At 42.2% G+C, this 25,428-nt stretch overlaps 1 protein-coding gene across 2 annotated transcripts in view; it reads left to right on the forward strand.

Moving 5' to 3' along the window:
* The window catches only part of apba2a (amyloid beta (A4) precursor protein-binding, family A, member 2a), a 63,440-nt gene that overhangs the window by 14,487 nt on the left and 23,525 nt on the right, over positions 1-25,428 (forward strand). The window contains exons 3-9 of one of the 2 annotated variants that reach the window (XM_034176212.1): positions 11,107-11,211; positions 11,472-11,511; positions 11,601-11,746; positions 21,945-22,031; positions 22,129-22,314; positions 22,470-22,649; positions 23,706-23,918. In XM_034176212.1, the coding sequence (XP_034032103.1) occupies positions 11,107-11,211; positions 11,472-11,511; positions 11,601-11,746; positions 21,945-22,031; positions 22,129-22,314; positions 22,470-22,649; positions 23,706-23,918 (957 nt within the window). The remainder of the gene's footprint in view (positions 1-11,106; positions 11,212-11,471; positions 11,512-11,600; positions 11,747-21,944; positions 22,032-22,128; positions 22,315-22,469; positions 22,650-23,705; positions 23,919-25,428) is intronic. The other variant, XM_034176213.1, reaches the window with a different exon arrangement.

Here is a 25,428-nt window from a genome sequence, read left to right on the forward strand (position 1 = left end):
TAGCAAATTTCTTACAGACATGAAAGTGGCTTTTTGTTCTTTTTTCTTTCTTTCATGATTATGATTCATCACTTCAGAGTTTTTGGAGTATTTTCAGCAACAAACTTTAGACTCTTTTTTTAAAACATGCTGTAAAGAGAAATATTACCCTGCGAATACATGTTGGCTCTGCTGCGGTGACTCCAAATGAAAGAAAGGAGAAGCCAAATGAATTTACTAATGATGAATTGCCATCATTACTTTAAAGTGGTCATATTGTGTAAAATATGATTCATTTACTTTCCACAGTTAAAGCAGCTGTCACAGCTGGCTGAGCTCAGCACCATTTTATTGCCACAATGGGGCCAGATAGAAAATGATGCACCTTGCCTGATTTCCCCAATGACCTCTTGCCTGGATGGGGTTTTGGTGCTGAGTCCCTCCTGAGCAGCACCACCACTGCCAAAGTGTTGGGATAGTCATTATTTTTAAATTCAAGGAATGATACAATGTAAACTATGTGGTGTCTTACATTCCTTCTGTTTTTCTTGCAATAAAAAAAATAAATCCCCTTTTACATCCTCCCTGCACACTCCTTGGCAATATTTCACAAGAAACAAATGCACCTTGTTGCAGCAATACTTCCACATTTTCCCAAGGTGCAGGTCTCGACATACCTACAATATGCCACATGGTTCAGACTATTGACATTTACAATACATCGGCCATCCTGCAATTTTTTCGGAGCTTGCTTGAACTCCCAGCTCCCCTGGCCTATCACAACTCAAGTGGAATTTTGGTGTGCACTCTAGACAAAGTTGTGTTCAATTCAACTCAATTCATTTAAACTCAGTTCAGTTTATTTATTTATACAGCACCAAATCACAACAAAAGTTGCCCCAAAGTGCTTCATACAAATAAAATCTAACCTTACCAACCCCCTGGGCAAGCACGCTGGCAACCGTGGTAAAGAAAATCTTCCCTAGGTGTTTTGATTATCGGAAGAAACCTCAAACAGATCAGACTCAGTGGGGTGACCATCTGTTTTGGCCATACTAAGAAGAACAATTTAACAAACAAGAGCAATCACAGATCTTTGAGATCCACCAGTCCCGATCCAGATTATCTCCAAAATGCAGTGGAGTCTTCCATGCCCTAATATATACAACCCCAATTCCAATGAAGGGATGTTGTGTAAAATGTAAATAAAAACAGAATACAATGATTTGCAAATCCTCTTCAACCTATATTCAATTGAATACACCACAAAGACAAGATATTTAATGTTCAAACTGATAAACTTTATTGTTTTTGTGCAAATATTTGCTCATTTTGAAATGGATGCCTGCAACACTTTTCAAAAAAGCTGGGACAGTGGTATGTTTACCACTGTGTTACATCACCTTTCCTTCTAACAACACTCAATAAGCATTTGGGAACCGAGGACACTAATTGTCGAAGCTTTGTAGGTGGAATTCTTTCCCATTCTTGCTTAATGTACGACTTCAGTTGTTCAACAGTCTGGCGTCTCAGTTGTCGTATTTTGCGCTTCATAATGCGCCACACATTTTGAATGGGTGACAGGTCTGGACTACAAGCAGGCCAGTCTAGTACCCACACTCTTTTACTCTGAAGCCACACTGTTGTAACACTTGCAGAATGTGGCTTGGCATTGTCTTGCTGAAATAAGCAGGGACGTCCCTGAAAAAGACATTGCTTGGATGGCAGCATGTGTTGCTCCAAAACCTGGATGTACCTTTCAGCATTGATGATGCCATCACAGATGTGTAAGTTGCCCATGCCATGGGCACTAACACACCCCCAAACTATCACAGATGCTGGCTTTTGAACTTTACGCTGGTAACAATCTGGATGGTCTTTTTCCTCTTTTGTCTGGAGGACACAACATCCATGATTTGAAAATGAAATGAAATGTGGACTCATCAGACCACACCACACTTTTCCACTTTGCATCTGTCCATTTCAAATGAGCTCGGGCCCAGAGAAGGCGGCATCGTTTCTGGATGTTGTTGATGTATGGCTTTCGCTTTGCATGGTAGAGTTTTAACTTGCACTTGTAGATGTAGCGACTGTGTTAACTGACAATGGTTTTCTGAAGTGTTCCTGCGCCCACGCGGTAAGATCCTTTACACAATGATGTTGGTTTTTAATGCAGTGCCGCCTGAGGGATCGAAGGTCACGGGCATTCAATGTTAGTTTTCAGTCTTGCCACTTACGTGTAGAAAGTTCTCCAGATTCTCTGAATCTTCTAATTATATTATAGACTGTAGATGATGGAATCCATAAATTCCTTGCAATTGAATGTTTTTTGTCATTCAAGTTTTTATTAATTTTCCTTTTTCACACAAGCAACCGCTTCTAACAACCCAAAAAGGCAAAGCAAATAAAAAGTTAACAAAAAAAAAATTTGAAATGTAATGTGTAAAATAATCAATGGCACAATCATGGTATTTTGATGATGGCAGAGTCTTGTTCTTTAAGAAATGACATGAAATATAACCAGATTTTGCTGGTTTTATCCTGGACCTTATGTACTTTGGAGATGAACGCCTCATAAGCCGCAGTCTCTGACATCAGTGTAATCCAGTCCTCAAGTTTAGGCCGATGCGGACTCTTCCAAATCCGTAGAATTGATCTGGTGGCCACTATAAATGCAGCCATCAAAAATACGAATAGTTCTTTCGTAGATGATGGGGACAAGAAGGACTTGTCCCTCAACAGGCACAATTGTGGCACTGCTGGGATAGTTATCCCAATCCATTTTTACAGATTTTTAATGACCCCTGTCCAAAATGGAAAGACCAATGGACATTCCCAGAGACAGTGCAGGTATGTTCCTATATCAATGCCACATTTCCAGCAAACATTACTTTGAAGTAGTCCCATTTTAAACAGCTTTGACGGTGTAAAATAGTATCGATGTATCACTTTGTAATGGATAAACTTGCTTCTGGCATCTCTAGTTGCCCAGCCTATATTTGAAATTATATTACTCCACCTTTCTTCACTAATTTCAATTTGTAAATCCCTTTGTCAGGTCAATCTTAAGCCATTACAAAGTGCTCCTCGATTACCCAAAAGTTTCTTATAAAACACTGACGCCGTTTGTTGAGTACCTGGCCTATTCAACCAATCCTGTAATGTACTCTCTTTCTGTATCTGATTTAAACCAAACACTGAGCCCACGCTACTCCTAATCTGTAAATATTTCCAGAAGTCCCCTTTATCAACCAAATTAAATGTTTCTCTTATGTTAAAGGACATAAAGTTATCCTCTCTATATAGATGTTCTATTTTGTGCACCCCTTGTTCAAGCCATTTCCGCCACAGAAAGGGAGATTTTCCAATACGCACTAACGGGTTATTCCATACCGAAGAATAGGTCTGTTTGTATGGAGAGATTCGTAATATTTTATGTGTCTTTGCCCATGCCCACTGTGAGTGTTGTATGATTGGATTGTGTTGTATTGAATTTGTAGATTTTTGTGAAAGCAATTGAATAATATTAAATGGGGCTGCAATTTCCTTTTCCAGTTTAATCCACCCTACTCCGGTTGCTCATTTTCCAATGATTAGATAATTTATTCATTTCAAATGCAAGATTATATAATTCCAGGTCCGGAAGAGCCAGCCCTCCACATTCCCTCAAAGCTGTGAGTTTTGCTATTCCAATTCTTGCTTTTTTACCATTCCAAAGAAAATCCCTAATTAATAAATTATATCGTTTAAAAAAATGTTACCTATTGTTATTGGTATCATCATTGATATATAATTAAATTGAGAGCAACCAACATTTTAATAGTATTAATTTTTCCCCACAAAGTAAAATTCAGCAATTTCCACTTATCTAAATTAATTTTCAATTTTTGTAATAACGGCTCTAAATTTATTGAAATTATGTTTGTCAGTTCTGAACATAACCTAATTCCCAGATACTTCATTCCGACTGGAACCCACCTAAACTGGAATGGAGAAAGAAGAGGTTGGAGTCATCCCTTTGACACTGGCATAGCTTCTGACTTTTGCCAATTTATTTTATAGCCTGATAACTCTGAAAATTTGTCAATTATGCATAAAACCTTTGGAACTGAAGAGGAAGGGTCTCTTATAAAGAGCAAAATATCATCAGCATACAGAAACATTTTATGCTCTTCTGAACCGTGGATTACTCCCCTGATGCTTTTATCATTTCTAACAGCGGCCACTAATGGTTCTAAAAATAATATAACAGGGGGCTGAGAGGATCCCCTTGCTTTGTCCCTCTCCTTAATCTAAAGAATGGTGATACCAATCCATTTGTTAAAACTGCCGCCCTTGGATCGGAATAAATAACACTCACCCATCTAATTAATCCCTCACCAAACCCAAATGCTCTAAGAGTATATTTAAGAAAGCTCCATTCTACTCTATCAAAGGCTTTATGAGCATCCAATGATAAAGCCACTATTGGAGTGCTATTATTTCTACTCGTCCACATAAGATGTAAGAAGAGCCTTCTGACATTGTCAGATGAAGTTCTTCCCTTCACAAAGCCAACTTGATCCGAGTGAATCAGGTTTGGCAATATTCTTTCCATTCTTAGGGCAATAACCTTAGTCAATATTTTGCAATCGACATTAATCAAACTCACTGGCCTAAAGCTACCTGGATCTGTAGGATCTTTATCCTTTTTGTAAATAAGCGAAATCAAAGCCTCGTTAAATGTGTCAGGCATCTTTCCCGATGAAAAGGACTCTTGGTAAACCTCAGTTAGAACAGGAGCCAGTCTATCCATTAGCTTTTTATAATATTCAGATGGAAACCCATCTAATCCAGGTGATTTTCCTACTTTCATTAAAGATATGGCCTTTTTCACCTCCTCCACTGTTATAGGACTGTCTAAACCTTTCTGCTGGTCTTCTGTCAATCTTGGCAAATGAAATTTAGAAAAGAATTTGTCACACCTCTGTTTATCATATACTACCTCTGACACAAAGTTTCTTATAAAATGTCAAAAAGACTTTGTTTATGTCACTAGTACTGGTCTTAAGTACCCCGTTCTCATCTTTAATAGCAGGTATTGTATAACTAGCCTCTTTCTTTTTAAGCTGCCTGGCTAACAGCCTACCTGTTTTCTTTCCACTCATAAAAATTACTGTTTAGTCTAAATAGGACATATTCAACTTTTTTTATTATATATTTCATTTATCTGTAATTTTAGGTCACAAACATGTTTCAATGTATCATCTGAATAGTGCGCTGATAGCTTCCTCTCCAGTTCCTTGAGTTCTGTTTCAATGTTATTATCTTTTTTGAATGTTCCCTTTTTTGTCTGCTGGCATAAGCAATAATCTGCCCTCTCATATAAGCTTTTGATGCCTCCCAAACTGTTCCAATCTTTTCTGTTGAGCCTATATTAATTTTGAAAAAACTATTCAACTCATCTTCCAGCAACTTAAGAAATTCAGGGCTTTGCAACAAAGACACATTTAATCTCCATCTACCCCTTCTACCTAGATATGGCTCCAAAATCACTCCCAGGTGCACAGGAGCATGATCAGTTAAAGCTATTGGTCCCATTATACAATCTGATACATTCCCAACCGTATTATTACTTATTAAAAAGTAATCAATTCTGGAATGTGATTTGTGTTTATGTGAATAAAATGTATACTCCCTCTCTCTCGGGTTGACTACTCTCCATATATCCACTAGTCCAAGAACTTCCATCATTAGTCTAATAGCCATTCTGTAAAGTAAGTCCCTTCGGCTGCTCCTTTGTTTGCACTCGGGGTCGCCACAGCAAATCCAAGGTGGATCTCCATGTTGATTTGGCACAGGTTTTACGCCAGATGCCCTTCCTGACGCAACTCCACATTACATGGAGAAATGTGGCAGGGGTGGGATTTGAACCCAGAACCTTCTGAACTGAAACCAAGCGCATTAACCACTTAGCCACCACCCCTGCGTAATAGCCATTCTGTCTTTTGGTTTATTTCTGGTGAAGGTGGTCTTATCTAATGCAACATCTAAAACTTGATTAAAATCTCCCGCAATTATTGTATGATCCCCTGACAAGCCCCCCATTATTTTGTTTACTTTATGGAAAAAATGTGCATCCTCTATATTCGGGGCATAGATATTACATAAATTAACCTTAACCCCATTAACATTAGCTTCTACACATATCAGTCTTCCTTCTGAATCCTTTTGTTCTTTTATAATAGAAAAATTAAGTTTTTTTGTGCACCAAAATAGCCACCCCCTGCTTTTTACTTGTATATGAACTGTGAAACACCTGCCCCACCCAATCCCTCCTTAATTTAAGTACCTTTGAGTCTGACAAATGTGTTTCCTGTATAAAGGCCACCTGAGTCTGTTGTGATTTCAGGTATGTTAGGCATTTCTTAAGCTTTATCGGGTTCTGAAGTCCATTTACATGCCAAGTTGTCATTCTTACACACTTAGCCATTATAAAAAATATATATTATAATAGACCTTGCTGCCACTGAAAAGATAAAATGTAAAGAAAAAAGTGCCATTATTCCTCCATTTAAACACTCAAATACACATAAAAAAAAACATATTCTTAAGAATGAACAATTGAAGTAACCCCACGAACTCACCCTGCCCCATATCCCTCCCCCCACTCTGTTCAGAGAGAAACCTCCCATAAACGTGGTCCATGTGACACATGAGTGGTCGCCCTTAGAGATCCCCCTCTACTTCTCCCTCCTGTATACATTATAATTCTCAAGTAACTATTATTAACCAAAAGTAACCAAACAACCTTGAAAATAATCAATATACTACGGCCAAGAACCACCTTATATTCAGATTACAAAGTAATGTCCATATGTGCAATTGCCTCCACAGTGTACCTGTATTTACTCCCCCCCCCATAAAGAAGGGAAAGGAGAAAAAAAAAACAAAAAAAAAACTGTGGATTGCTAAAAGCTGCATTACTGCAGTTCCTTTGCCGTTTCCTCCTCCTCCTCGTTGTTACTTAAGAAGGACATAGCCTGGCGATGGTCCGTAAACTTCACCCGTTTACCCTTCCAGGTGAAGCGTAACTCTGCTGGATAGGCCAGGGTAAAACGTACATCCAGCTCGTGCAACTTCCGTCTGACGTCAGTGAACTTTTTCCTCTTTTCCGCCGTTTCCCTGGTCATATCAGGGAAAAATGACAGCTTGCAGCCTTTCCAGATGATACTCTCTTTCCTGTTATACTTCTCCCTCGCAGGGGCGAGCACCCGTTCTCGTTCCAAGTAGCTCAGAAACCTGATAATTATCGGTATCGGTGGTTTATTGTCCTCCGGTATCGGCACAGGTGCACAGTGCACCCACTCTAACTGTATCGGGTCGAGCTCAACACCTAGTGCTTCAGCAATTATACTTCGCACACACTCCTCCACCTTTCCGTTCTCCATCCTCTCTTTCAACCCAATCAGGCATAAATTCAGGCGTCTATCTCGATTAGCTGCATTCTCTACTGCCTGATGGAGTTCCTCGCATTTTTTTGTGCATTTATTTACCGATTGGCGAAGCTTCTTGTTATCGTCTTCCAGCTCGGAGATGCATGGCTCGGCCTCTTCCAGTCTCAGCAGGACTCCGTCCATATCACCACGTAGCTCCACATTAGCCTGCTTCACTTCACTCACATCACTTTATAGAGTTGTCAGAAGCTGACCAATTCTAGCCATTTCTTCCATAGCTTTCTGTAGAGACTGCTGTATTTCCATTAACACAACGGAGTCCGCAGTTTGGCTAGCGGGCCTCGGATTAGCCGCCGCGCTGCTAGCTACCACACTTTGTTTAGCCGCTGCCGTCCTAGTCATCATTGATCACTCCAAAACGAACACCACTCCACCCGATAACTTTTACGGTTGGCCAGTAACAACCATTCGTTACTGAGAAGCGGATTTTGATAGCGAAATAAAGTAAACTGGAGGGCCTCGATCGGGAGAGCTCTCTCAAGCGTCCATCTTGCTCGGTGAACCCATGTGACCCCCTCCCTTGCAATTGAATGTTGAGAAGCATTGTTCTTAAACTGCTGGACTATTTTTTTCACACAGTTGTTCATAAAGTGGTGATCCTCAACCCATCTTTGCTTGTGAAAGGCTGAGACTTTTGGGGATGCTCCTTTTATACCCAGTCATGACACTCACAGTTAGTGTCCTCAGTTCCCAAACACTTATTGAGGGTTGCTAGAAGGAAAGGTGATGTTACACAGTGGTAAACATACTACTGTCCCAGCTTTTTTGAAACGTGTTGCAGACATCCATTTCAAAATGAGCAAATATTTGCACAAAAACAAAGTTTATCAGTTTGAACATTAAATATCTTGTCTTTGTGGTGTATTTGATTGAATATAGGTTGAAGAGGATTTGCAAATCATTGTATTCTGTTTTTATTTACATTTTACACAACATCCCAACTTCATTGGAATTGTGGTTATGTCTGTGATGCAAATTTGGGAAGAATCCGAGAAGTAGTTTTGACGTAATCATCAAAGCCTATATAAAGGGAAAGCTTGATGCCAGAATCCAGATCCAGATCACCTCCAAAATGCAGTGGAGTCTTCCATGCCCTAATATGTATCTGTGATGCAAATTTGGTGAGAATCCATGAAGTAGTTTTGACATAATCTTCAAAGCCTATATAAAGGGAAATCTTGATGCCAGAATCCAGATCCAGATCACCTCCAAAATGCAGTGGAGTCTTCCATGCCCTAATATGTATCTGTGATGCAAATTTGGTGAGAATCCATGAAGTAGTTTTGACGTAATCCTGCAAAGCCTATATAAAGTGAAATCCTGATCCAGAATCCAGGTCTGGATCACCTGCAAAATTTAATGGAGTCTTCCATGCCCTAATATCTATCTGTGGTGAAAATATCAAAATCTGTGCAGTAGGTTTGACGTAATCCTGCTAACAGCAATCCTTCAAAGCCTATATAAAGTGAAAACTTGATCCAGAATCCGGATCCGGATCACCTCCAAAATTTAACAGATTCTTCCATGGCCTAATATCTATCTGTGGTAAAAATGTCAAAATCCGTGCAGTAGTGTTGACGTAATCTTGCTATCAGACAGACAGACAAATAAATAAATACATGCCAATGATTTTATTATATCCTTGGTGGACGTAATAAAACAAAGTACAATAAAGAATTGTCACACATGCAAAGACAGAAATGTTGCAGCTAAACAATCATACAACAAATATGAAGTCCAAAGGTTGCAATGACCAGTGGCTCAAAAGACATCGAAATGGGGAAGAGCAGAGTCTCATTAAATAGAATATACCTGGGGAGTTGGTGATCTCTTGATGTCTTAGAGTGACTCTTTCCATGCTTGGAAAATTGATCACCAATTAGCACCAAACCTGCACTGGGCACCTTCTGTCGAGCACAAATCAGTCCACAGTGGCCAGGAGTCCGGTCCAAATCTGGACAACTTTGAACATGTTCAAAACTGGTACAAGTTTAGCCGGCCTTTCCAGGCTTGGTTGAGCCACATAGAGCAAAGCTGCCACTTGATAAGACTCAGTACTGAGTTAGACCAGGTGTGAGGACTGCTTTAGACTAGCTGGGGTTTCATGTGAAACATCCTCAAAATGTTATTGAGTGATATAAGAGGTGATATAAGCTCAAAATGTTCCATTTTACCAAACATGTTTTAATTCAATTAGAATGTCTACTTTATTTCCATGTGAAATTATTACAAAATACTAGTTAGATAGATAGATAGATAGATAGATAGATAGATAGCTTTTATTATCATTGTCATTACAACAAAGAAATTTCCGCACTCACATTCCACAGACAAACAGCAATTAATCCACAATTATTACTTGTTTACCGTAATAATGGCACACATCAGAATTAGGACAACACACATACATTTGACATTGTTTATGTGCATTAACCTTGAAACAGTCCGTTTTCCAAATTGAGGCAATGTGAGTGTGTTGGTAGCTGCTGCAACTAGAGTCGCGCCACCTGCCAGCTTGGGAAGAATGGGGGCCTGCCGCTCGCGCGCGGTGGGGGGGGCAGGAAGGGAGGTGAAAGGAGAAACTGGAGCTTGCTTCAGTCCATGTGAAAGTCAGTTACTGTCTTTGTGGGTTGAGATAAGAATGTAGCCGAATAATCTCACCAAGGCCTGAATAAATTCCTCTGGAGGTAAACAGTGGGCAATTGACCTTCAGGCTTGATAAGCCTGTAATGTTATGGTTTGAGCAGTGAAAAACAGTTTTTAACAGTTCCACTTGAACAACCATTCCCAATTATGAATTAAGAATATTCCCAATTATGAATTAAGAATATTCACCGGCCTCCGAAACCTTCAGCTTCAACTGCAAGGCACGCATCTGCTCCAAGGTGTCATCCAATTTGCGTCTGAGTTCAAGAGTCATCGCAGTCTGAGAATGCACTGCCTTGCCAACCTCGTTAATCATGACGGACAAGCAAGGGGCCATGGTTCTTGATGCTGCTGTCTTACCAATTTTCTGGTAGATCAGGGCAGCACATAAGCCAAAAAGTACCAACCCTGCTACCATGAGACCAAAAATAAATAAATCCTCGACATCCTCAACGGAGAAAGGCGCCAAGCATGTCACACGCCAGGAACTCCAGGAGTCGAAGACATAGCCCGCAGGATACGTTCCATCTGGGCAGGTAGGATCCCCCGGTCCTGACCTTCTTGTAGAAAAAATGGTGTCAATAGCATCCAGAGACCAGCTGATCAATTCCATGGTTAATCCAATAGTAGTCCAACAGATCCAGAATCCAATATAATTTGAGGAATTCACAGTCTGGTGAAGTAGGGACTTGAAGGTTACAGGCAGAGAGATAAGGGAGAGTGGAGGAGATGCGACCGCCCTCGTCGGTGTCCCAAGCTAAATGTTACACCATGGATTCATTTGGTCAGATTTGGATGAAGTCCATTTATACAGCTCACAAGTCAGCAGCAGAAGCCATAAAATAATCCCTCACATTCTAGCTCAAGGGTCAATCACGCTTTGTACGCACGTGAAATCTTTACTTGCATGTGTTGAAGCATTTTTTTTTCTTTGTGTGTGTGTGTGTGTGTGTGTGTGTGTGTGCGTGTGTGTGTGTGTTTGAAGCAGGTTGAGGAGCAAAGCACAGCCGTGATGCCCGAGGACACACCAGCACAGCAGAGGACGCCTCAGTGTCCAGAAGCTGACCCAGCAGAGGACAACACGCCCAAGGTCAAGATTAATTACAAACGTATCACACAAGTCGCCCTGTTGTGAGATTTGCCAATTAGTGTGAATATCAGGAAGAATCTGTCATCTGTCTCTGTCTCTCATTTCATTCACAATGACAAATGCTAATTTTGGAAAATTACATACTTGCCGATGCATTTAAAACTGCTTTATCAAGCTCATAAATCATTACTGTGTCTGATATAATATTATGTTGGAATAATCTTGAAGTCTTTCTAATTAACAACTTTACTTCTTTGAAGAAAACCCAGGAAACTGCTGCTTTCCCCAGCTTTGAGGATGGTAATTTATTCTTACATTGCTGTGTTTTCATAATTATTTCCAGCACACTGCAGTGTTTTACAACACGGGCCTTTTAATTTGCTGCATAGTTCCAGGTCCATGTGAGCCAGAGGACCTTATTGACGGGATCATCTTTGCCGCTAACTTCCTTGGTTGCACTCAGGTGATGTCCGATAAAAATCCAACAAAGTCTGTCCGCATGTCCCAGGCCCAGGAAGCTGTCAGCCGTATCAAGGTAACCTCCCGTGAAGGAAGCACTTATCAAATCAACTGGTTATTGCTTTGGGTCGTGGTTATTGAAAATAATCAAAAATGCTATTGTATTGTTTTTCCCTGTTTATTTTTCTAAAAATCATGAGAAGAGTACAGACAGGTTTTGTGTCACAGAGAAAGTGGTACATTTTGGTGGTGCCTAAAAAAATTGCTATCAAAGTGATATCCACATCAGCTTTATTAAACATCAGATGTGCATGTTATTATCTAAATTGTTGTCAGCAGTGAGTTAATTCTTGAACTATAACCGAAAGTAGTAAGATTTATTTGTGGTTTATTTACGCTTGTTTCTCACTGAAACTCCCACATTTCTCCCTGTAATATGGAGTTGTGTCAGGAAGGCCATCCGGTGTAGAAACTGTGCCAAATCAACATGTAGATCCACCTTGGATCTGTTGTGGTGACCCTGAGTGAAAACAAGGGAGCAGCGGAAGGGACTTACTATTGAGATATAGAACACTTTCTTTGAGAAGTTTGGAGGCACATGAGGGAGAACAGAGTGACAAAAACGTACTACAGTATCTAGGAGCATGTCTGATCAAAGATTAATGGGAATAGGACAACATATTTATAGGGGAGGTAGTGACTTAAAGGTTAGAGAGGCAGTTTTGTGACTTTTTGAGATAACTAAATATACAGTTAGCCGCTTACAGGTGCTGCTCGCCACTGAGTGATTACAGATTGGTTGTGTCTTCCAGGATGAGCTGCTCATCCATAGTTATATGACTTGTAATGCGACAGTGAAGATCAGTGCTGAGGAGGGTGACTATGTTAAGAACCTCTTCACACATAACACGAAGTTGGGTGAAAAAAGCAGGAACTGGCCGAAAAACCACGACAAAAAAACAAATTGGGCAACCACAAAAATATCCCACCTGCTGTTGGTAGGGACACACAGTCGGACAGACGTGAACGATACTCAGTGGTGGGTACAGATAACCAAAAAATTAACTTCGATAACAGATAATCAGATAACTGAAAAGTTATCTTCGATAAAGATAAAACAATAAACCACTCAAATGTATCGGAAGTTACAGATAAATTCCAATATTGTCTCTGGTACATTTACAACTACTAATAAAACAAATTTAAGTTTTAATAGTAGAGAAGCTAGTAATATTTAAAAGTCACAACAGACCCAAACAATGAGACCACACTTTTGTCTTTGAACATTCTGCCCCTGCTGGAAGTGCTTGTTTACCGCAGCACGCAGCCATAAAGCCAGCTCTCTATCAATCACAATGCTCCAGTCAGGCGGAGGTCTTGAAAAATAAAGTCATGCTGACTTATGGTTTTGATTTATAACTAACATTAATACCGATAGAATAACTCCATTAATGTCAATTCTGTCATTTGTACAAAGTTAAAATATGTCTTTATATCTTTTAATGTTGAATAATGCACTAATTCTGAGGTTTTGTAACAAACACAGACAAATCGCAAAGGATTCTGGGTAAAAGTGCCTGATTGGTTCAGTCATTCATTATGTAAACCAACATGTTAAAGTGACGTCTGTCGTGTGTTGGTGTTTACAGATAAATGTGCTTTTGTAAAATATTCCAATTTTTTTATTTGTAAAAACAGGCATTTTTACGGAGCCCTGGAAGTGTCATTGCAAAATGTTTTGCATGTGGAGAGAATGTGAGCACGTTTTATGATGTTGTACACTGTGCGAGATGATTTTTCATGCAGGAATTTTTTGGACCGAGTTTCAGGTTAATCGCGCGTCCTGCATCGTGTAGTGTACATGGAGTAACAAGCTGCGTTTAACATCTCAGGACCACCTCCTGATCGTATGGTCCTATGAAAATCAAACCTGTTTGATATTATTCTGGTCGGCCATCGTGAGGGTATCCTGCTACTGAAAAGCTACAAGCATCTAACCTCTCGCACTGTGCCTGTGCAAACACCGCAGCGCTGTCTTGTAATGTTATTTATTTATTTATTTATTTATTTATTTATTTATTCCAGATAATCCCTGTCTGCTACATTTAAAATGCGTGGAATTTAACAAACGCAAATACAACAATGTCTATAAACCCAGAGAATATATTCATGAGAGTTTTAGGCACTAGAGTTTAATGCTGTTGTCCGTGGAGCCTGAACAGAGTGTCTGAAATGCAATTGTCCTGTTGTGAACGTACTGAGATTACATCATCCTACCCATAATGCACTGCTGGGCACAGCATGTGCTCACAAAACCTTAAAAATTAGTACATTACTTTAAAACTAAAACATATATCTGATATTTTCACTTTATAAAACTTCAGACATGACAGTAATTTTAAATAACTTGTCCAAAATTAGTTTGATTAAAATTTGAACCATAAGTTAAAAATGTACGCCTCTGGATGACTTAGGTGATATTGCCAGCATATCAGTATGGTGTCAAAGGAAATGATTTTTTTTTGGCTATTTCTCCTTTGTCAACAGAGGATAGAGATGTTTTTTCATAGAAGCAGCTCTTTTCTGTTAGCAGAAGATATAACTGTTCATCTGTTACAAAACGTTTAACAGGTAGGTGCTGAACTGATTTTAAATTTTTAAAAATGCTTGTCGCTGTTCAGCTTTGTTTACTTTATCAGTCTAAAAGTTATCGGACAAAAATTAATCGGAAGATAATTGGTCCGATAATGGTTTTTAAAGTTATCTAAAAAGATAATCTGATAATGAAAACATTATCTTTGATAATGATCTGTTATCGGATTATCGGAAGTGTGCCCACCACTGACGATACCACCGCAAAGGTTTCATGCACTCTCGTGCACGCGCATGAACACAGTGCGAGCACGTGGAACATGACACCACATTGCACTCCCACAGCAGTGGAGCAATTAGATCCTGGACATGAATCAACAAATATATGGAAGCCCACAATAATGCGAAGCGAGCAGACAATACAGTTATCGCCCTCCTGTTCCTCTCTCTACATGACCCTTAGTCATGCACGTACACACGCTGATGGACTGACATGAATGAAGCCGTGCACTCATATCATGAACACATCTGTCGACGCTGTGTGTCCCAAGTGTCCCACGAGCTGCATGCCAAAGGACACGCGTCATATGGCCCATAACTCACGTGGTGGACGTGACAGTCCGATTGCCAGCTGAGTGTTTACATGATCACACAGAGCTTTTCACATGGGGCAGCCTGGTTGATGTTGTGCGCGGTGACGCGGTCGCTGCTGGCCGTTATTTCCACATGAGGACAGCATGCCCATGCACACGCCTCACGGTAATATCCTGCATAACACGGTACGTGTTCTCCAGCTGTGACATGCGGGTTCACAGATCCCAACAGCTGCTGCTGTCACGGACATCCCCACCTTTGGATCAACTCACAGAACAAAGTATCACTCTCTGTTCCTTTGTTCTGTGATTATTTATTTCATGTATTTGTTATGTAATTATGTATGTAGTTGCAGTATTTATTTATATATTTGTCCTGGCTGTGTTTTCTGTGTTTTTAATTTAACGCATCGTGTGCACTGAGCTGCTATCATTTCCAGCTGACATTGAGTCTCTGGCCGGCGATCAGCTGAAAGGACTACAGTTTAGTCCAACTGGTTGGCTGATAACAAAGCTCACACTGTGCTATGAGTGCTCAGATATGGCTGGCCAGTCCCCATGTCTTGTCTGTATGTAATAGGGCACCGCAATCTCATATGAACCCTGCGTGGTATTGCTGGAGTTGACCACTTATGGGGACCTCTGCTCCCATTGTGCAATATATACACAGCATAACGTCACACGTCACTTTTTCTTTGCATTTTCACTTTGTTTGCGTGTAATTTGCCCAAAAAAACTTAGAGAAAATGCTGTGTTTTTGTCCCCGGAAGTAGAGAAATTATGTCATATACGTCATATTTTACCCCTTTAGCGCCCGCCTTTAAACGAGACTGCGGTGCCCAATTATCAGCTTGTCATGAGAGCTTGAGAGCCCACCCACACATGTGCATTGCGTGGAATGTTGTTCATGTTGTAGTATGTGTTCTCCAGCTGAGTTGAGAGTACACAGTGGTCAGCTGTTCCAGCTGGACATTACAGCTGTCCAGATGCGTCCTGCGCTGGACAGTGATCACACTGTGGCAACCTCAACCACACCTGACAATGTTTGGTCCAATCTGCATATGACATGCCGTGCAAATGCGGTGAACAGCTGATAATGCAACCTCATCCTTGTTTTACTGGTTACCAGCGGTGAGCGGCACACGAATGTAGATTGCATGTGCTGTGCATGAATGCTTGTGGCGACAGCAGTACGAGGCATTCGAGGCAGCTCCGATTTTTTACGAGTGGCATGCGATTCCTCCTTTGTGCGCCAGTCAGCTTCAATCATGTTATGTGTGAAGGTGCTTTAACATAAGCAGCTTACTGCATAATCAGTGGTAGGAAAATTTTTTTGTACATTTAACGAGGTAAACATGCACTTATTTAACTTTTGCAGGAATCCTTTCCATGCTACAACACTTCTAATGACACTTTTGTGTGATCAGTAGCAACAAGAAGTGGTTTACTGTGTGTTTTTAGCTGGCTAAAGTCTATGTCAGGGGTACTCAAATTCCTTCTTATGAAAGGCCAAAAATGAATCTGGAAAAATAATGTTAATGTTACATAAAAGTACATTACATTATATTTTGTACAAAAATTAACACTTTACGTAAATCTACCACAAAAATTCCAGTATAACAAAAGCACTTCTGTGTAATCCCCTTTAAGTATTTTATTAATATTCAGACAACAGAGATAATAAAGAGAAGAGGAAAAAAAAAAAAATCAATGTTTCTTTTTGCATAACATATTTCAAAGGAAAGATACCTTCCTGACCAAATGTGCCTGCTGGGTGCTTTGGATAATTAAGTGGAAAACAGCTGTATTGTCCACCTTTGTAATGAAAAGTGAAAATGTCACATAATTGAAAAATTTACAAAAAACCAGTATCAAATCAGTATTGCATACTGTGTTCACACCCTTTAAGTTACACATCACAGAATGCCCCCAGACAGGCTTTGCAAAACATACCTGTTTTTCTCTGAGCTCACTAGATGGCAGTGTTCACTCAGAAAATAGGGCTGACCATCATAGAAATTCTACAGCACCCCACATTTTCCATTGTGGTCAGAAATGGAACTTGCAAGAATATCATTGGGGAAGAATACCTCTTTTCCTGTAAACATCATGCTGAGCAATGTGCAAATTTAGGGTGGGCAAAATGTGGCCTGAGTGCCCCAAATTGGGTGGTCGTGGTCCAGATTGTGAAGTCTCCTTTAATCCCCCAGCTGTGGCATTTACGATTGTGTCGCTGAGCATCAAGACACTGAACTGAATACAAATACAGCCCATAAAAATACAGATAATCAAACATCAGGTTCATAAGTCAGGAGTAAAATCAGAAATGATGTGTGATGCAGAGACACGGGCACTGAAGAGAGTGTCAGAGAAGACATTGAAATAAGAATGCTGAAATGGATGTGCTTAATTCTAAAGATGGACATGATAAGAAATAGGAAAACAAGAGGTACAAAAAAGTGTGACAAATATCTAACAATATGCAGCGAAGCGGGTTTATGTTGTTTGGACATGTGACTGACGAGAAGAGTTGATGAAAATGTAAAAAGAATGGAACCACACAGGAATAGAAAATGGAGAGGCTGAAGTAGAAGTGGATGGAAAGAGTAATAAAAGACATCAGAGGGCTAATGGATAATCTGCACGTGCAATACAAATGTACAACTAAATGTACATATGTCTGTAATGGTGTTTTTGACTATATATGACTTCATGATGATGTTATTCATCCTAACATTTGTAAATACATTCATGAATTATAAACATTTTGCCAATCAATGCATGCTTTAGATCATCCACCTGGGTTTCTTGGTTGTTAAGATATACAATAAAGGTGGTTTTTTCATGTTTCCCTGACCTTCACCTTTGACCAATGAACAAACGGCTCCAAAATCTAATCACATTTGGATATCTGTCCAAATTGTTGTGGCTGGCGTGCCTGGCTGGCTTTTGTTTGTCTTCTGTTTCTGTCTTTTGGTTTTCCTTCCAGGTGGTGCGCATTTGGGACTGAGTGGCTGTGTGGCTGAGTTATCAGGACCTCACCCTGATCACTTGCGGCTCGTCAGGACTCACAGCTGTGGTGCATCTACATGGATTGGAACATGGTGGCATTTAAGTCTGGAGTACACAGTGTGTATTTGCCAGAGACTTGACCTTGTGACCAGACGGGTGAGATCGTCGTCTCGAGAGCCATCTCATCATCAGTGGATGCAGAGAACGTCCAGGTTTGATGCATGGTCTGTGAAAGAGGAGGGGGTGAGGTCTCACGCTCGTCAGCACACTTCCTGAGGTACGTTAGATTTTGTGACTAACATTTATACAGTCAGTAAATGTGGTGTCCCTCACACCTTATTATATTGAGCTGTATGTAGTCGTTTAATCAGCTTCCACTGCAGTGGAGTTTTGTGAACTGGGTGTTCCATGCCTGCAGGGTGGGAAGCTGATTAGTGATTAAGCCAGGAAGTGTTTGCTGTTTGTGCACCTTTGAGCGGTCTCTCTGTGTGTGGAGTGTGGACTCACATAATGATTTCTTCTTTCACAGACTTGTCGCGGCCACCTGGGGGGTGTCGGCGGTGTCCTTGGGTCCGAACTGGTTCTGGCTCCGGACCGTTTTGTGCTGCTAGGAGCGCACCGCAAATCCGCCACGCCAGACCGCACACTTATTTGTTTGTATTTTTTCACATCACTGTTATGTCATTAAATTTAGTTGTCCTTTGTACCGTGCTCTGCTTATTTCATACTGGGTCCTTCAAACGCTGGTCGGTTCTCCGGGCTGCGTCCAACACATAACAGTAGTCTCTGGCCATACATCACGGACCAGTGGTAGCAGAGACGGTAATGCGCCGGGAAGGCGGCAGCAGACGTTCAGACGTTATCCGGATCAGTTGCGGGTGCTCTCCGCCCGGATGGTGCGTGTCTGAGAACCCATTACTGAATACTGATTTGAGCTCTCTTGCAGCTGTGATCCTGTGTTGTGCCTTATCCGAGGGTCGTGGTGGAGCGTGACTGGCGACGGCTTCGCGTCACGCTCCGACCCGGATAAGAGGTTTAAACGGGAGCTGCAAGAGTGTGTCCTGTAATGGGTGAACGCGCACGGCGGAGCTCTGTGGCACGGGTCGCTGAGCTTCCTGTGTTACAGTTGTAGCCCCGTTTCCCCGGGTGAAGATAACTACTGCGTCTGTTGTGTCAGCTCCGGTGTTATTAGTTGAAGCACATTTTTGGTTGTGTGTTACACACAGCTGCGCACAGAAAAAGCAGCTTGAGTTTGTTTTCTCAGTTACCAAAGGGGGTTTTTCATTTAAGCACTCTGGCTCCCTCTGTTGTTGACTGAGTCACATTACCGTTAAGCTTTAAGTTGGAACAGGGTGTTCACATTGTTGGCTTGACGGTATAAAACACTTATTAGTTTTGTGTTGATTCATTTTTTGTGGGTGTTTTTTGAGTTGGTTTTGTGTGGGATTTTTTTTTACACTATTAGTGTCTGGGGTCGTGACCTGCAGTCTGTTTGGGAGATTAAAAGGACCCAAGCAACTTCATGTTAGTCTGTTAGTCTTTCTTTTTATTTCTTTTAGTTTCACCTCCCAGGGTTTGATGGGACGTCCCCTGGGGGGTGATGGGGGGGTAATTGGGTTGTTTTTTCTTTTTTTTTTGTTTTTGTTATGCCCTCTCTTCTCCTCTGACTCCAGCCGTGTGAGCCGTACGTGTCGGCGTTGCTGGAGTGGTGCAGTGTGGTTATGCTGGGCGTTTCCCAGGTAACCTCTGCACCTGGGAGGGGGGGGGGGTTCGGAGTGTGTTGTTGTTTTTTTTGTTGTGTTGATTCCCTGTTCCACCTCCGGCTTCAGCGCGCCTTTGAGCCGTCTGCCATCGGCGTGGCTGAGGTTTGGGGCAGTGGGATATACCCGCAGCTGGTGGCTGGTTTGGAGGTCGGAGGAGTGGCGCCGTTTTGTGCCGTCTGCAATAACCGCTGTTCCACTCCTCCCGGTTGACTTCTGGGGTATAGTCATGGTTGGTGACGCTGGACGTGCTTCCAGTTTCCACTGCGCCAAGGGGGTGGGGTTGGGGTTGTTTTGTTTGTATGTTTTTTTCTTTTCTTTTGTTTTTCCTCCCAGTTTCCGCCCTCAGGGTGTGACTGTGGTGTCCTCTGGGGGGGAAAGGGCTGTGGGTCCATCTAGCCATAGACGGCCGGGGCTGGGTCCATTGGTCATGAGGGGAGGCGTCTCCTGGGGTTGATGGAATGGTCCTCTGCGAGGCGCTGGGAGTCCCCGTGGGTGACGTTGGATCCCAGAGGGACCTCGGCTGTGGTTATTACTCCTGGAGCTGGCGGGATGTCCTCTGGGGGGTGTTGGTCCCTACATGCGTTAGGGGGGGGGGGGGTGTTAGCATTTTTATTTGCAAGCTTAAGTTTGGGTTTTTCTTTTCTCCCCTTCCCGGGGTTTGATGGAACGGTCCTCTGGGGAGGGGGGGGGGGGGGTGTTAGCGTTTTTATTTGCAAGCTTAAGTTTGGGTTGTTTTTCTTTTCTTCCCTTCCCGGGGTTTGATGGAACGGTCCTCTGGGGAGGGGGGGGTGGTTTGGTTGTTTGTGTTTGTCTTTTTTGTTTTATGACTAATCAGACTGTGAACATGGTGGGACAAAGGCTGACCGCACAGGTTCAAGAACTCCTGGCCACACCTGTGCTAATTGACTGACAGAAACAGAGGCAAAGATGCAGCCAGAGGAGAAGACATTAACCGTTCTGTTAAATGAAGATTCTGTTGGAGGATGAATGCAGATACAGTTTCCAGCCATGGTCCCTGGAGGGGGGTGTTTCTCCTGGGCCAGGTTTGTGTGGTCGCCGGGAGGCTTCCCGTGAGGGTGGGGTGCTGTTGTGGCTGGCGTGCCTGGCTGGCTTTTGTTTGTCTTCTGTTTCTGTCTTTTGGTTTTCCTTCCAGGTGGTGCGCATTTGGGACTGAGTGGCTGTGTGGCTGAGTTATCAGGACCTCACCCTGATCACCTGCGGCTCGTCAGGACTCACAGCTGTGGTGCATCTACATGGATTGGAACATGGTGGCATTTAAGTCTGGAGTACACAGTGTGTATTTGCCAGAGACTCGACCTTGTGACCAGACGGGTGAGATCGTCGTCTCGAGAGCCATCTCATCATCAGTGGATGCAGAGAACGTCCAGGTTTGATGCATGGTCTGTGAAAGAGGAGGGGGTGAGGTCTCACGCTCGTCAGCACACTTCCTGAGGTACGTTAGATTTTGTGACTAACATTTATACAGTCAGTAAATGTGGTGTCCCTCACACCTTATTATATTGAGCTGTATGTAGTCGTTTAATCAGCTTCCACTGCAGTGGAGTTTTGTGAACAGGGTGTTCCATGCCTGCAGGGTGGGAAGCTGATTAGTGATTAAGTCAGGAAGTGTTTGCTGTTTGTGCACCTTTGAGCGGTCTCTCTGTGTGTGGAGTGTGGACTCACATAATGATTTCTTCTTTCACAGACTCGGTTTGTCGCGGCCACCTGGGGGGTGTCGGCGGGGTCCTTGGGTCCGAACTGGTTCTGGCTCCGGACCGTTTTGTGCTGCTAGGAGCGCACCGCAAATCCGCCACGCCAGGCCGCGCACTTATTTGTTTGTATTTTTTCACATCACTGTTATGTCATTAAATTTAGTTATCCTTTGTACTGTGCTCTGCTTATTTCATACTGGGTCCTTCAAACGCTGGTCGGTTCTCCGGGCTGCGTCCGACATATAACACAAGTAATATTCCCACCACGTTTGATGGAAATCCATCTAGGAGTTTTTGAGTTTTCCTGTATACACACACACATGCACACATGGCAGTTGAAAACAATGTCCTGCTCTTGCCGCTTTGACAAAGCACATGATATGGAGGGCTTAAAACTTTAAAGCCTTGAGTGGAGAGGATGTGCAGGACTAGATCTGTAGGGTCGACATCGCTTGTGAAAACCAGTTTATTTTTTACTTGTCCTTATTTTTTTCCGGGCAATCAGTTTCCACATTCTTTTTTAGTAAAGTCAACTTGTCAGGGTTTCCAGTGTAAATGCAAAATATCACCTATCCGAATCAATGATTGTGTTTTCTTTGAAGAGCCAAGATGAAGACTCTCAAATGGTGACTGAAGTGGATTTATTTATCTCTACTAAAGCTGTCAAAGTGCTGAACGCTGACACACAGGTTTGAAAACTCTCAGATCTCACCTCACTGTCTTCATCCACTCTGGTGAATGTCTATGCCAACCTAATGCGTCATGACGCATGTTTGCCCCGTGTAGGAGACAATGATGGACAGTGCCTTGCGTACCATTTCCTACATCGCAGACATTGGCAGTATTGTGGTTCTGATGGCACGGAGACGCGTGTCTCAGGCAACATCAGAGGATTTCTCTGACTCTCCTGTTTCTACCAGCGAAGGGAAAAGTCAGTACAGGATGATCTGTTACGTCTTTGAATCAGAGGATGTGAGTATCGACTGCTTTTTACCGAACATAGTGCTTAGTAGTTGTAGAGGTGTTGTGTGTTTGAAGCCATTATTGTCTTTTCCGTCTCCTCGCAGTTGTCAGTTGACTTTGGCTTTCGGATTAACAGTTTGTTCCAAACTCTTCCCTTCTCACAGGCACAACTCATTGCACAGTCCATTGGTCAGGCTTTTAGTGTGGCCTACCGGGAGTTCCTCCGAGCCAATGGAATCAACCCGACAGACCTGAGCCACAGACAATACAGTGACATCATCAATTCCCAAGAAATGTACCATGACGACCTTATCCATTTCTCAAACTCAGACAACTGTAAAGAGGTGCAGCATTTTAATTTGTACATTTTGCTGCAGAATTACCATATTGGCCTGAATATATAGACAAGAAGATATAGTGACAGTTTTTAATTTGTTGTTGTTTTTTCTTGGAAATACATGTAAAAATATGGGGTCATGTTATAAGAGCAACCCCCCCCCCCCCCCCCCAACCTCTGGTCTCGCTCAATGAAACAAATGCAGAAATGGCAAATTTTGCAGTTCCTTGAAGCACCTCTATGGGAGTGCCTTCCATTAGAGGCCCATGTTAAAATGTCCAATTTTCGAGGAGAAATAATGAGTTTTAAAACCTGGTATGAAAACAATTTTGGCCTCTATTGCTAGCTTCCCTCTTCATGATAATAGTACATGGGTGTTTTTTTTAGAAACCAACAGTCTAAGATATTTTAAGCCATAAAGTGATGAATAATTAGAGACTTTTGCACCACCGTTTAAGAGGAAAAGTAAATGAATCTATTGGTTCGAATATGTGGTGCTTTTAGTGAAGGGAGCACGAATTAATTTGTGATGGGAGCATGAAATGCGGGGTGATGCATATGGGGGAGTTATGGTTATGGTTATGGTTAGGGGTAAGGGTAGAAATAGTTAAAATAAAAAACATGTCACGAAAATGTGACTCATTTCATGGTAAGAGCACAAAAAAAAGCTTGCGGCTGGGCTGCTACTTGTCTTATATCTTAATAAAACACCAAATCAAATAGCCTTGTAGTAGTTGTATCTTGTTTGGTAACTGTGAGATGGGGTGTGTTCAGTCGTCCTTCGATTTGCTCCAGTAATGCACGATCTTGCCCATGTTCTACCTCTTTACCTATTCATGAGTTGGCCGGGACTTTGGCAAAGTAAGCGTTGTTAAAATGGTGATATCCAGACCTGCACTGTTTGAGCATCAAACAGCTCTTCAGAAAACCTCTGTGTGATGTCACAAAGGGTTTGTTCATCTATATCTACACTCTAAATGCTTAAAGTCTAAACTGTTAAACTCTGCATGTGTCTGAAAATGATTAGAATGTGTTCAGACTTTTTAATTATTTTTTGTCCCAGCTGTATGTGGAGAAGCAGAAGGGGGAGAACCTTGGTGTGGTGATAGTGGAGTCCGGCTGGGGATCTATTCTGCCCACTGTCATTCTGGCCAACATGCTGAACAGCGGCCCTGCAGCCCGCTCTGGGAAACTGAGTGTTGGAGACCAGATCATGTCCATCAATGACACCAGCCTGGTTGGGCTACCACTGACCACGTGTCAAGGCATCATCAAGGTACATGAAGCACCTACACGTAGTGTTGGCGTGTATTTAGTCTTCATCCAGTTTCCAGTTAGATGTGTGAGAGTCAGGCACACCACGCTGGTACCAAACACATGCATTTGAATTGTGACCACCAGAGCGTGCTGCTGTCTGCAACAAATGCTGACTCGACTACATGATGGTTACCTTCAGCAATTTCTACAAACATTCGAGTTTTTGTCTTTAATTCTATGGCATTTGGTGATTAATTCTTGTTTTTCTATGGCCAAAATAATCTCCAAATTCACTATGCATTCCCAACAACTAGGTCACAGTCATGTTGGAAGAATTCTCAGCCAATTAGTAGATGATGTTCAGGTTTAGAAATTACTGCCTCCTCACAGTCATCAAACATGATTGGATCCAGACCCTGATGTGACAGGGTGAGGGCACAAATTTGAAAGTGGGCTGGAGCTTTTTATCCCCTGGTATGAACTACAGAGGATATAGCGATCAGTATGTCTGTCTGTCTATCTCTCCATGCATCCATCTGTCCATCTGTCCGTCCGTTTTCGCTTGTTTGTGCAATATCTTAAGAAACAGTTGACCAAATTTCATTCATATTTAGCACAGTCAATTACAGTGATCTTGGGGACAATTTCAAGGTCATGCCGAGATATTTAAGAGCTTGGGACTCCGGCGAGGGCGGTCTCATCTCCTCTCTCCTCTATCTCTGCTCCAACCTTCAAAGTCCCTACTTCACCAGACTGTGAATTCTTCAAACTATATTGGATTAACCATGGAATTGATCAGCTGGTCTCTGAATGCTATTGGCACCATTTTTACAAGAAGATCAGGGCCGGGGGACCCTGCATGCCCAGATGGAACCTACCCTACGGGCTATGTTCTCGACACCTGGGAGACGTGGCTGAGTTGCATGTTTTGTGCCATTTCACTGTGCGAGGACATCGAGGGTTATTTGTATTTGGTTTCATGGTTTAATGAGTTGGCAAAGTGTGATGCATTCTCAGACTGCGCTAACCCTTGAATCTTAGGACACAAGCTGGATGACATCTCCGAGCAGATGCACACCTTGCAGAAGACGATTTCAGAGACTGGGGAATTCTTCATTTGGGATCTGGTTTGTTCATGTGAAACTTTAAAAGAGTTTTTCACTGCTTAACCACAAACATGGCAGGCTTATCAGCCTCTGAAGGTCAAAATGCCCAATGCTCTCCTCCAGAAGAATGTCTATGGCCTTGGTGAGCCTTCGGCTGCCCTTATCTTAACTCCCACACGGACAGAACTGATTTACACATGGACAGAGACTGGAAGCATGCTCCATCCCCCCCCCCCCCCCCCCCCCCCCCCCCGCTCCCTACCACACATCCCATCCCGGCCCCTGCTCACGCCACTCCCCCCCAAGCTGATACTCACATTTGCTGCAGCCTTCACCCACTTTGCCTCAATTCGGATGGCGGACTGCTTCAAGTTTAGAGCACATAAACAATGTCAAATGTATATGTGTTGTCTTTAATTTTGA

Source organism: Thalassophryne amazonica, chromosome 8, assembly GCF_902500255.1.
Source record: "Thalassophryne amazonica chromosome 8, fThaAma1.1, whole genome shotgun sequence".
In the NCBI taxonomy this organism is placed as follows: Eukaryota; Metazoa; Chordata; class Actinopteri; order Batrachoidiformes; family Batrachoididae; genus Thalassophryne; species Thalassophryne amazonica.